The sequence below is a fragment of the Chelonia mydas genome, chromosome 2 (genome assembly GCF_015237465.2).
Source record: "Chelonia mydas isolate rCheMyd1 chromosome 2, rCheMyd1.pri.v2, whole genome shotgun sequence".
NCBI lineage: Eukaryota > Metazoa > Chordata > Testudines > Cheloniidae > Chelonia > Chelonia mydas.
The window spans coordinates 173806089-173818613 of NC_057850.1; the positions used below are offsets into that span (position 1 = coordinate 173806089).

Below are 12525 nucleotides of genomic sequence, written 5' to 3' on the forward strand. Positions count from 1 at the left end.
TTTGGTGCTGTGCAGTAAACAAAAATAGATGGTCCCTGCCCCAAACCGCTTTCAGTTTAAAAAAAGAGACTTGAAGTCAGGATGCCATGGGAAAGATTTTCAGGTCTTGTTTCTTTAATTTTAAAGGAGCTTCATGCAGGCTATATAAAAGAAGTGGATTCTTAAGAGGGACTTGAATGAAGATAGCATGGTGGTTTGGGAAATTGGGATAGGTAGGGTGTTCCACAGATAAGAGACAGCATTATACATGGTTACATCAGAGCAATCGTGCACTCTCTTTTCTTCCAAAATATAGCAGCAGGATAGTTTCTGCAACTCTTCACTCAGAAGGGAAAAGGATACACACAATTACCTGGTACACATCACATCATCAACCAAAGTAGCACTGTAGCTGTAAATGCAAAACAGTTATTACTGGCACAAGATATTCGTGATGAGCTGCAGATGTGCAGCGTTGATACGATTTGAAACTACTGCAATTTGTTAGTCTCTAAGGTGCCACAAGTCCTCCTTTTCTTTTTACTGCAACACCGTCATCCACTTAGTAACAAATATCTGCTGTTACTGAGAGGGATGCTTAGGGCTCAGTCCTTCAAGGTGCTGAGTACGCTCTGACCTGGATCCAGCAAAATACTGAGTACAAACTTAAACTTGAAGCAAGTGAGTTATCCCATTGACTTCAGTGGTGTCATACACACATGGTTAAAGTGAGGTGCGGGCTGGAGTGCTCAACACCTTGCCAGATTGAGTCATTAAGTGTCTGTCAGGACACTAGTACTTCATGTGAGTCTTCTGAGGAATGAAATCCCTCAACTGTGAGGACTTGGGGAAATAGGGAGACACAAAGTCACTCCATATGTACGTCTGTCTAATAGCTTAAAATTATATTCTGATAAAGAAAGACTGGGGGTTGGAGAGCATGCAGCTTTTTGAGACATTCTTTTGTAGTTCCTTGCTGTGACTCGAAACAGGAGACATTTCTCTGCTTTTTTTAAAACTGACCTTTCTCTTTTTGAACACCCTCAGGCTCAGAGGGATATTATATTTGAACTCCGAAGAATAGCTTTTGATGCGGAGTCTGAACCCAACAACAGTGGCAGTATTGAGAAACGCAAATCTATGTATACCCGAGACTATAAAAAACTTGGATTTATTGTGAGTATTTTTGCTGAAACCCAGGTGTTATTCTAACCTGTTGAATCCTGATCATATCTCTGTTATGGTACAGTCTGAAATCAGGGACCTCCAGCATAGCCTGACATTCCTGCTACTTCCTTCCCTTTAGTTTAAATGGAAAGCTAGTCAACACAACACGCTTTAATTACTGTTTGTTCCCTGCAAATTCTCTTAACGTATGAGCTATATTATTGCTTCAGCAGATGTGAATCCAGTGTGAATTAGTGAATGTAAAAATTATAGCAAGACAAAACGTACTGTTGACTGTTAATTCCAAAATCTATATTATGATGACCTTACTCTTAATGGTATTTTAAATAAATAGACACTATCAAAGGGGTCTATGGCATGCTTTAGTATCCATATATTCAGTTGCTAGTTATGTCAAATGATGAACACAGTAAATGGGGCAGAATGTTTTATTTAAATATAGGCTCCTGTGTTTTGGTTCTTAAAGCGTTTTGGACATTTTCTTTTATGCAGCAAAAGGGTATAGAGTATCTGACCCATTCAAATCAACAGCAGTTTTGCTGTTGACCTCAATGAGACCAGGATTAGGTCCAGATTACAGTTTGATTAAACTGCTGTATAAATGTATATGTATGTATAAGGCCTTTCCTCATTCCAGAAACAGAGGACTGCCATGTAATGTAGTTAGTATTTTAATTTGCTAGTCACTGCAGGTAGTTGGGTTATTACTCCTCTCTTTGTATAAAGACAAAGCAAAATACTACACTTTAGGAAGGAAAAATCAAACGCACAAATAAAAAACTGGGTATAGCTGGCGAGGCAGTAAAACTGCTGGAAGGGATTGGGGTGATAGTGGACCACAAATTGAATATGCATCTACAGTGTGAGAAAGGTTAAGTTTTGTGATATTTAGCATTTTTCTTAGTCATAGAATCTGAAGTCAAGTGAATTCACCATATTCTCAGCTTTATTTATTTATTTTTTAAAATTGTGTCAAGGCCTCATGGTTGTGGGAAAACATGAACCCTAAATATTCAAAAGCCAGAATGCAAATAAAAAGAACTTCAAGTGTTGGGGTTTTTTTAATCTCAGGATTTTAAAGAAAATCCCATGATTTTGGGGGCCTAACTCATTAATTCTGTACTTGTGCTATTACCACAATAGATAAGCTATTACCAGCAGGAGAGTGGGGTGGGGGGAGGTGTTTTTTCATGCTTTGTGTGTATAAAAAGATCTTCTACACTTTCCACAGTATGCATCCGATGAAGTGAGCTGTAGCTCACGAAAGCTTATGCTCAAATAAATTGGTTAGTCTCTAAGGTGTCACAAGTACTTCTTTTCTTTTTGCGAATACAGACTAACACGGCTGTTACTCTGAAACCTGCCATTAATTCTGAACACTCCAGGTTGGTAATTGGCTGAGCGAAGTCAGGTCTAATACTCAACTTGATGACGTTTGTCTGTCTAGCTTTTGAACACCATATCTGATCAATTCCAAAATTTCAGGAAATATTCTAGGCATCAGTGGAAACATCTGTACTGGTTTTGGTGCAAATCATAGCACTCAAAAAGCCTGATTCAGAGGAAATTCAGGGCCCCCAGACTGCGTGGTGCCGCAAGCTGAGCAATTTCTATGCTGCCCTTTGCTGCTACGTACCGTTATCAAAGGCCACAGCTGAAGTTGCTGCATGGGGAAATTGTAGTTGTGTATGATCCTCATGGGAGTATAGGCCAGCTAGGGATTGCTGGAGTGCACAGTGGTCGGGCTTCTTTCACTCTCCACTTTATCCCACCCCACCGCCAAGCCACCCTCTCTGTTTTCTGAAGCACTAGGGGAGGGAGATGCAGTAGGAAAATCCATCAGCTCTGTGCCTACAGGGGAGTTGTGGGAGGTTTCTGCTCCCTGTACACTGCCTGTCTTGCAGAAAGGGAGCAGATTGTTGGCAGAGATTCTACCTCAGGGTTCTTTGCCCCTGCCCCCTGGTGTAGGTCCTGGGAGCATTCATCTGTATACCAAGGAAGGTCTGGCTTCTTCTGTTTCAAAAACTGACCAAACTGTCTTTTAGATGGGGAGAGCAAAAGCTTGTCTCATCACTGACTGTCTCCTGTACAGCTTGTTCTCTTTCTGTATTTAGAGTACAGACATTCTGTCGTTTCGTGTCTCTGCCATGTCAAAAAGCTTTATCACATTATTGTGAAGGCAGTGCAAATAGAAGGTACAGCATAGACATGGCTTCAGAGGTTTACCATAACATTTGCAAAACCGTATAGTTAGAAACCCACATTCCAGATGTTCATGTTGGTCTGAAGGGAGGCTTGTTATTAGTAAAGGTAGGTATAATAATAAAATAATATAAGCTTGATTAAGTTTAACAGAACAGTGAACAGTAAAACAAAAGAACGTGATCCAATCAGAAGATATAAGATGCAGTACATCCTAGAGATTTGTTCTGTTAGCCTACTGCATTAAGTACTCAGCAATGGTCTGAATTCTATTTCTGTCCTTCCTTATATGTTTTTGGCAGTAAAATTGCAAACAAGATTTACTTCTGGCAGCAAAATATTTGATAGCAATAATTATTTTTCCATAGTTACAAAATAATAATACAAAATAAAAAGATGGAAACAATACTGTTAAATGTCGTCAGATATTTATAAAAGCCCAAGTCACATATATGGGTAATGATAAAATAGGTCCTAATTTCACAAGCCATTGACATGATTCCTCAAGCTTGAAGAAGTTATTATATATTGACATCCAACACCCGCATTTCCACCCTCATGCATCTGAGTCCATTTAATCCCTGTAATCCAGACTGGGCAATAAATACTGCTAAAAAAGCTGGTTTCTTTCAAACTCATTCATACTCTCTCTCTGTCTTTTTAAAGCATGCCCAATCTCAGGTCCATCCACGAGAGACTGTAATACATTTGTTTGCTTAAAGAGGTGGATCTGGCTAGTTTCCAAGGCATTTAAATTGGCCACGATTCTTAAGGATACTACCAGCTTGTGTTTTAGGGTCAGATTTTCAGAAGTGATCATCATGCAGCAGCTCCCATCGTCTTTATATATGCCATTGATTATATATAATGTGTGCACACATATACCAATATATAAAATATTATGCACAAAAAACCGATGTGGATGGTCCTGACTTAATGAGTCATATTTTATCTTCATTGTTCAATGTGTGGCCCAATCTGTTATTTACTGCACACTATTCAAATCCTGCTCTGAAGACGCAATTACTAATTTCCTCACTGGCTCCTAGTCCCAAACTCCTTGTCAAACCAATTTCCCCCTTATTCTCCTTCATCTGATCTCACTGGGTATGTCTACACTGTAATAAAACACCCACCCTCTGGCCTGTGTCAGCTGACTCAGGCTCTCTGGGCTCAGGATGCAGGGCTATAAAATTGAGGTGTAGCTACTCAGGCTGGAGCCCAGACTCTGGCACCCTCCAACCTAGCAGGGGCCCAGAGCCCAGGCTCCAGCCTGAGCCTGAACAACTACACTGCAGCTTTATAGCCCCACAGCCTGAGCCCCGTGAGCCTGAGTCAGCTGATATGGGCTAGCCGCAAGTGTTTTATTGCAGTGTAGACATACCTAGTGTTCCTAATTCCATTCTCTGTGTACCCTTCTTCTCCCTTGGATCCCAGGCCCAGCGTGCCCACCCCACCAGTCCCTGCTCCAAAGCATGGGAGTGCTAGAACTAGTAAAGAAAAGGTTGCCAGAATTTTTTAACATGGGGAGAAGCAACTTATTTCCCCCCAGCCTTGCTCTCAGAAATAGTTAACTGCTTTGGCTGAAATTTTCCAGAAACATCCAACCTGAGGCAGACCCCCAGAATGGAAAGTTTCAGTGCAAATGATTAAAGTTTGGCCAAGTTAAAAGCACTGAAAACAAGATCTTATAATAGGAAATGTTAGACAACGTTAATAATGGGCAGCGGTACTAGCCCCACCTGTAAAACACCATCACTTTGCTAAATGTTTTCTGTTTCTTTATATAACATAAATGAATGAGGATTAAACAACTGTTTTATTGAACTTGAATTCTTCAACTAGAGTTATCTATATTCATTTCTCTTACTTCTACAGTGTTGTTACCTGTAGGCTGCCATTTCGGACTGAGAAATAGCTATGTATGCTTTGTTTCAGAGTAACAGCCGTGTTAGTCTGTATTCGCAAAAAGAAAAGGAGTACTTGTGGCACCTTAGAGACTAACCAATTTATTTGAGCATGAGCTTTCGTGAGCTACAGTTATGCATCTTATGAAGTGAGCTGTAGCTCATGAAAGCTTATGCTCAAATAAATTGGTTAGTCTCTAAGGTGCCACAAGTACTCCTTTTCTTTTTATGTATGCTTTATCAGTTTAAACAGCTCCTAAGATAATACTATTTATTTGCTGCAACCTAAAATTAATGGAAATAAATATGGTCACAAATTCAGTGTTGCACATTATTTGTTGTACAATAAAATTCTTCTTTGATATCTTCTGATTAAAAATGTAATGTCGCTCTAGTTGAACAATTCAGGATCCCTACATCATAGTTGTTAGCCTTTGCTAATTCATTTAATGTGAAGAAAGAAAAAAAACTCAAGGAAAACATTTAGTTAAAGTACAGTGCAGAAAACTGGACAATTTGTATGGAGCAGATTAACTGCAGTCAATTAAGCAGTAAGTTGGGGAAGGGCTCAAGAGAGGAAAACTTTTGCGCAAGACTTTGGGGGCAGATGCCATGCTTTGTGGGAGTATTTAACATTAAGCTGAATTCCTGATCCTACAGCTGTCTCAAGTTAATAATGTCAATCAGATAGCTGCCATTAGCTACTCCAAATATCCAGTAAGGGTGATGCTGTTTATTAAACAAAATGCTGTGCCTTTCTGGCCAACGGGAGTAAGAAAACAGCAGGGGCAAGGAGAGAGAACTTGGTGGGAGTTTAGTAGTAGTTATTGCTGGGTAGTGGAAGATGACCGTTCATTTTCTTGCGAAACGTGAGGGTTGGCATTTGAGGTATCACAGTCTTTTATGGGCTATAGTACTGGGGAAGCTGAGAACAGGAGTTCGGGGATTTGTGGTTTGGGGAGTGAAATCTGGAGCTGGTGTAAAATCAAATTTATGGATGTGAGAGTAGATGGTTTCAGCGGTCTTTTCTGGCTGCCTTGTTTATGGTTCTGTGACATTTCTTCTGTCAATAACATCCTGCCATGCTGGGGAGTGCTACATTATTTATCCCCTGGGAATACTTACAAATCTCATATTATAATAGAAAAGATGCCTTATTTAAATCCCTTTCTTGGGTTAGGCAATGGGAGAGAAATGGGTGGATGACATCACATTAGACTCAGTCTTACTCTCAGTGAAGTCCATAAGAATTCAGTGGCAGGAGAATAAGGAACACACTGTTTGATGATTAATATACACTCTCCACTGCTGATTTGTTTGTTTGTTTATTTCCAGTCTTAATTATAGCCGTTATTTGAATACTTCTACTATTGCAGGGAAAAAACCTAGCCAAACTCTTACATATTTGTGAGAGGTTCATTTGTTCTAAACCTGGGCAAAGAGTATCTAAACCAGGTAGATATTACATGGTCTTGTTGGTGTTTTTCAATTTAAAAATACTTCAACTACATTTTTGACACAGAATTGTGTGTCTGAGCTGAACTTTTCTGTACTCTGCTTCGTTCCAATGTGATTTGAAATATTCAAACTTGAGAACTGGGCTTTGTAAATAGATGCATAGGGAAAAATAAAGATATAATCTATAAAACATAGAAGGCCATACTTTTTGGATCTTATTTTGGGTCTTGGGAGACGTGAGACCTGCAGAATTTGAGGGAGTCCTGGTTAAAAAGCCCATGTTTTTTCTTTAAGACCTGTTTATGCCCGTAGGCCCCAATTCCCTAAAATACATAAGCACGTGCTTGCGTGTTTTGCTGAACAGGAGCCTTCGTCCCTTACTCTCCCTTCTATTCTCTGGGAGGCTGTTTCCAAATTGGGTGACAACTCTGTCAGGCTTTCTCAGGAGTGGTTCAAGTTGGGATCCAGTCTTTTCTGTGGGGTGCAATTTGAAGCCACATCACTTTATGGAATTAAAAGGCCTTTCCACCTTCCCTGTTGGGATTCAAGAGTCCTCCTTTTGCTTTATCTTTCAGGGCTGCTTTATAATCGATTTCTGCCTTTGAATAATTTATCTTCCTCTTTACCTATCACTTGTGCTTTAAGTAGCTCATTCCAATTCTTTCTTCAACCCAGTCTTTTCAGGGACTAAGCTAAGGCCTTCTCTACAATAGGAAATAAAGTCCTCACTGACAGCTGTTGTCAGGAGCACTTGGTAACTGACCTAGTTTAATTATGAGTGTAGGTGAAAACAAGCCATTTGAGCTAACTCTGAGAGCGGAAGAGACTAGCATTTCCAAGGACTTACATGAAAATGCTGAACAGTCAGTAATCTGTAAAACTTGCCATCGTCACACTTTCTATATATTTTTTCTGTTAACTACAGTTTGACAGGGAATGAGTTTTCCACAAAGAGTTTTAATATATCTTAACTAGCAGTATTCCCCGCAACCCTCGCCCCCACCCCCCAAAACCTTATGAGTGAATTTTGCTCTTATGTTCCATGAAAGACTTATTGCTGCTGTATTTCCCCTTCCAGCTGCCCCCACCAAGAAACCCAATAAACATCCAGAATCACAGGCTCTCACCAGCACAAAACATTGGTGTGCCAGAACTGGCTCTGACGTGTAGCATCATTGTGCTTGGTGGTTAGAAGCTCTTCCAAGTAGACATTTTCTAGGCACATACATTACAGATGTAGGTTGTCTGATTTTGACCTTGGTAAATCAATGCATTTTACTCTGGATTTACACTGGGGTAACTGAGATTAGGGTCTAGTCTGGAGCCTGCTGACTGGGAGTTTGTCAGTGGCATAGGATAAACTGCCAAAAAACTTTGTTTTATGTTATCACTGGCAATCAGTGAGGTTTCTGTTTACACTGGTCTGTGTAAGGAGCTGTTTGCGCATGTTATGCAATCAAGCAGGGAAAACAGTGCATTTCTGGAAGATTAAATCATGAGTTGGGTGCTTTGTGAGGCCTAATGCCAAAGACCAAGCGGTTTCAGCCACTCTGGAGAGAAGTGTGTTAATCCCCAGAATTGCCCTGGCTACAGTATTACTATTATCAAAAGCAAACTGAGAAGTAGAAAGAAAAAGTCAGCATCTAACCAAGCCTATTCTGGAGCTAATAACCACAGCAGTTCTGATTTACTTTCCCACTTTTCCTACTAGTGAGCGAGGTCAAATATCCCATTGTGACTTTAATTATAGAGCCTTCATGTTGCGTGGCTAGAGCTAGACAGGGACGCAGTGTCATCAGTTCAGCCTTTCAAATCTCTTGCAGCCAGGAATTTAAAAAGTTCATCACAAAGCAGCTGGAAGGATTTTCTTTTACCACATCCACAACTTGCTGGTCCTGGGTTGCATAAGCAGCAGCCAAAGGCTCAGCTCTGGACTTCATTGGAAACAGACCAGGAAAAAACAGCTGCTCATAGCAGAAATGGGTGACCAAAAAATACTACTTGTTCTTTTTTAATGTTTCGGACAAACATGAGTTGCAAAGAGTAATGCCCGGTCAGTCTCAGTGCTGCCTGGGTGTACGGTTACAGGCCTGCTCTTTTTTGCATAGGCTTTTCTGCTTGGAGAAACAGCATTTATCACTGTCACAGAACATGGCTGCTCCCCATTTGTCATGCCGATCTCCTACTGCCTGACCTCGGCTGCTCCCTTCATTTTTCTTACTTGGATAGCTTTAACACACAGCATTTCCCTACCTGCTTTCTTATTCCGGATGAAAAGAAATAGGGGGAAAGAAACACTTACTGGTAGGGTTTAACACACTGAAGGATTGAAAGCTTTCTTTAATTACCTTTTGTTGTGTTTATCCTGTCTCATTCTTTCCTAGGTGGCGCTGTGCTTTTTTGTTGTTGTTGTTTTTGGACTGGGTTGGGGGACAGTTCCTCCTCTCCCTCCCATGCCTCTGCACACAGTCAGCCACTTGTTACTACATGATGGGTCTGGTGTGTACTTACTGCTACTCTTTTTATTTAAAAAAATCGTTGTGTTGCCCTTTAACATATCATTAATACCTTCCACTTCCATCGTGCCATCTGGGAATGTCAGAGCACTTCACAAGACGCTGGTGAAATAGATTAAATTAACCCCATCTTATTGGTGGGGTAAATGAAGTGCAGAGAGATCAAGTGACAGATCTGGGACTCAATCCCAGGCCTCATGACTCCCAGTTCTCTGTGCTAACCGTTGTATCATACTTTAATTGGCTCAAAAGCTGAGTATTTACAATACAACCATTTAGCTCAATATGTTTTAACTGAATTAGTTTTAGAAGACACCCCACCCCACCCCGCCCTTCCCTGACCTATCTAGATATGTAATGGGTGAATTCTAGTCCAGGATGCTATGTCACAAGGTGAACATGTGTCAACCCCTCATTCAGTTTCCCTAATTTTGTCATTACCTGTATTATAAATGGCTTTTTGCTTTCTGGGCACAGTTACAAAATATGTGCGGTTAGGCAGAAATACAAGCTGTTTACCAGACAGGCTGAGGTAGTTTCAGTATCCCAAATGCACGGATCCCTTCTGCCTATCCCATCAAACAGCATACTATCGGGGAGCTTCCATGGAAAATGGGTGCTTTATCTATATATATCAACACACTGGACTGCTAATAAAACAATAAAAAGACTGAAGTAAGGAAATCAACATAAACTGTACTGATTTGCCCACCTTATATAAATGTAACTTTAACCCCCTTGTGGCCAAGATGGAGTCTGCTCTGCAGACAGCTCTGGCCAAGAGAAGGCACACTCATGAATGCATCAGGGAAAATCCCTTCCACCCCTGGGGCACCTGTTCCAAATCCCACAGAATAAACACACACACACCGGAAGAGTACAATGAATATAGGAAAGGGAAATATTTATTTACAGAGAGATGAAAGGAGAAAAACAACAGGGGGGAAATATAGGGGGAGCAGTAAAGCAGGGTTGCATTCAACACAAGACCTCACAGGCCCAGTGGTAGCACAGTCTGAAAGGGCAGACACTGAGCAATATGTCTGCATACACAGTCCAGGAGTCCTGGGCAAAGTTCCAGTCCAGTGCTGAGTCTTGGGTGCTCCTGGTCGTCTTCGGCGCCAGTGAACTTTCGCCAACAAACCCCTCTGGGGCCTTCTTCTGTCACTCTCTGCAAAGCCACCCATAGCAGCAACCTCCCCACATAACTAGCTAACAGCCTCTTTCCTTATCCCAGTGCAAAGTCACAAGCCCCAGTGCTCATGGCCCTATGCAGCTCTGGGCAGCAGTACTAGGTCCAGCTCCGGTTTGTCCTTCTCAGGCGATTCCTCCCTGGCACAGTGCTCCTCCTGACTCCAGTCCTGGGGTGTCCCCAATCAGCTGCTCTGTCCCTCCTAGGCTTCAGGCAGGTTCTCGGCTGCTTCACTTTCTGAGGGCCTGCTTGTTCCAGCCCTTCTGTCTGACGCTATAGACACATGCACCCGGGCCTCTCCCCTCTCTCTCTGCTCCCTTCCCCCTAACAGCAGTTCCTCCTTCTGGAGCAATGAGTGCTTCCCACACAGGAAAAAGATTTAAAGGGGTCATGGTCTCTAAACCCTAAGGGGGTTACATAAAGAAAAAAGTTGAACGGTTTGGTTGCCTGAGGCAGATTACTCAGCAAAACTTAACGTCTTTTGAAACAGAAGACAAACACATACCATGTTTACAGCACAAAGTTGCAAGAAAAGTGGGCTTTGTCTTCTCTAAGATCAGCATATCTTTAAAATTATTTATTAATCACTAATAATGTGCTGGGCATTGTACAATATAGAGGAAGTCACAGAGACTGCCCAAAGTGACTTTGTTTTAAAGGACTTTCATCTAATGCCTCTTTATAGCAAGTGGCTTGCAGATATAAGTGTTCCTTATTTTACATAGGATTTATTTTGCAAATAATATGATGTCTGGCCAGAAAAAACAGACCACCTTCTTCTCTACTGTCACTGAAGTTCCCTTTAACAGCCAGTATTGCTCTTATCTTATTCAGCGCAATGGGACTAAGATAGGACTAAAAAAGTGCTCATAGTTTGGTTTCTACTTTTCTGACCACTAGAGGTTGCTCCTCTAAACGCTATATGGCAAGTTTAAAATTTGCATATGTACAGTGGTATGTCTTAAACTTGTATCCATTTTGTTAGATAACTAATTAACTGTACCTCAAGATTTTGCACTATTTCTAGGTATTCCTTGTAGTAAATTTAGGAAATTCAGCAAAGACTGAGATTAAAGTTGCTTTATTTAAGGAAACTGACAGTATTTTTAAGGTGACCATTGTTTTCAGTATATGATATCCTTTATAAATGAATACACAGAGTTTTGGGTGCACAGTATTGTGTTTTGCTTTCTTGTGCACTGTTTAGATGATGAATAAAAACTAGGGGCTCAATTCTGCAATTCGTAGGCACACCAAGTAACATATGAGTAATCCCACTGATTGATTTAAGTGACAAGACTCATGTGAGCAAGTGCTACTCAACATGAGTAAAGACTGAAGTGTAGAGCCCTAAGTAGTTCTGACATCTAATACTATGAGACATCGAATACTATGAGATAATGTCTTACAGCCTTTCAAAAGGCACAGCCTCTACCATTAACATATGTTACATTTTAATAAACAAACCCTGCATTAAAAACATTTTGTTTCCAAAGTCAAGTATTCAAACATTAGGAAATGCCAGGATTAAGGCTGCCTGCCAGTGCAACCTTAATTCACCTCCCTTGTGCATATGCATTATGATGTATATTTTAATTACATGATCACAGTATTTTTTTACCTGTCCCTCTGTGTTCTTTCCCCCCTCACCCTGGCTCCTGTCCATCGACTGCTATCCAACCTTCCTATCCCTCTGTTCTTAGTCCCCCTCTGTTCCTATCTGTCTGTGGGGATGGTGCATACACATTCTGGTCCGCACTAGGAGCTGGGAGAAGCTGGAGTATGCTCAGTGCAGAGAGAAGCTTTGGAGAATTTAGCTGCCAAACTCTAACAAGTCTCTACAGTCCCTGCAGCCCACTGCTTCCTGCAGCTCCCATTGGCCGGGAACAGAGAACCACTGGGAGCTGCGGGGAGCCATGCCTGCGGACGGTGAATGTCAGCAAAATGTCTCGCGGCCCGCAATCAGATTACCCTGATGGGCCGCATGCAGGCCATGGTTCCCCACCACCGCTCTACAGAGTAAGTATAAACTGAAAAATTATCCAAACACTTACAACTTGGCCAAATTTGATTAAGTTTTCAT

The 12525-nt window shown here is 41.3% G+C and overlaps 1 protein-coding gene across 7 annotated transcripts in view; it reads left to right on the forward strand.

Annotated features, from left to right (window-relative positions):
* ELMO1 (engulfment and cell motility 1) overlaps window positions 1-12525 on the forward strand; it is a 413918-nt gene that overhangs the window by 165610 nt on the left and 235783 nt on the right. For all 7 annotated transcript variants that reach the window (XM_037890049.2, XM_043540597.1, XM_043540593.1 and 4 more), the window contains one exon: window positions 1027-1155. In XM_037890049.2, the coding sequence (XP_037745977.1) occupies window positions 1027-1155 (129 nt within the window). The remainder of the gene's footprint in view (window positions 1-1026; window positions 1156-12525) is intronic.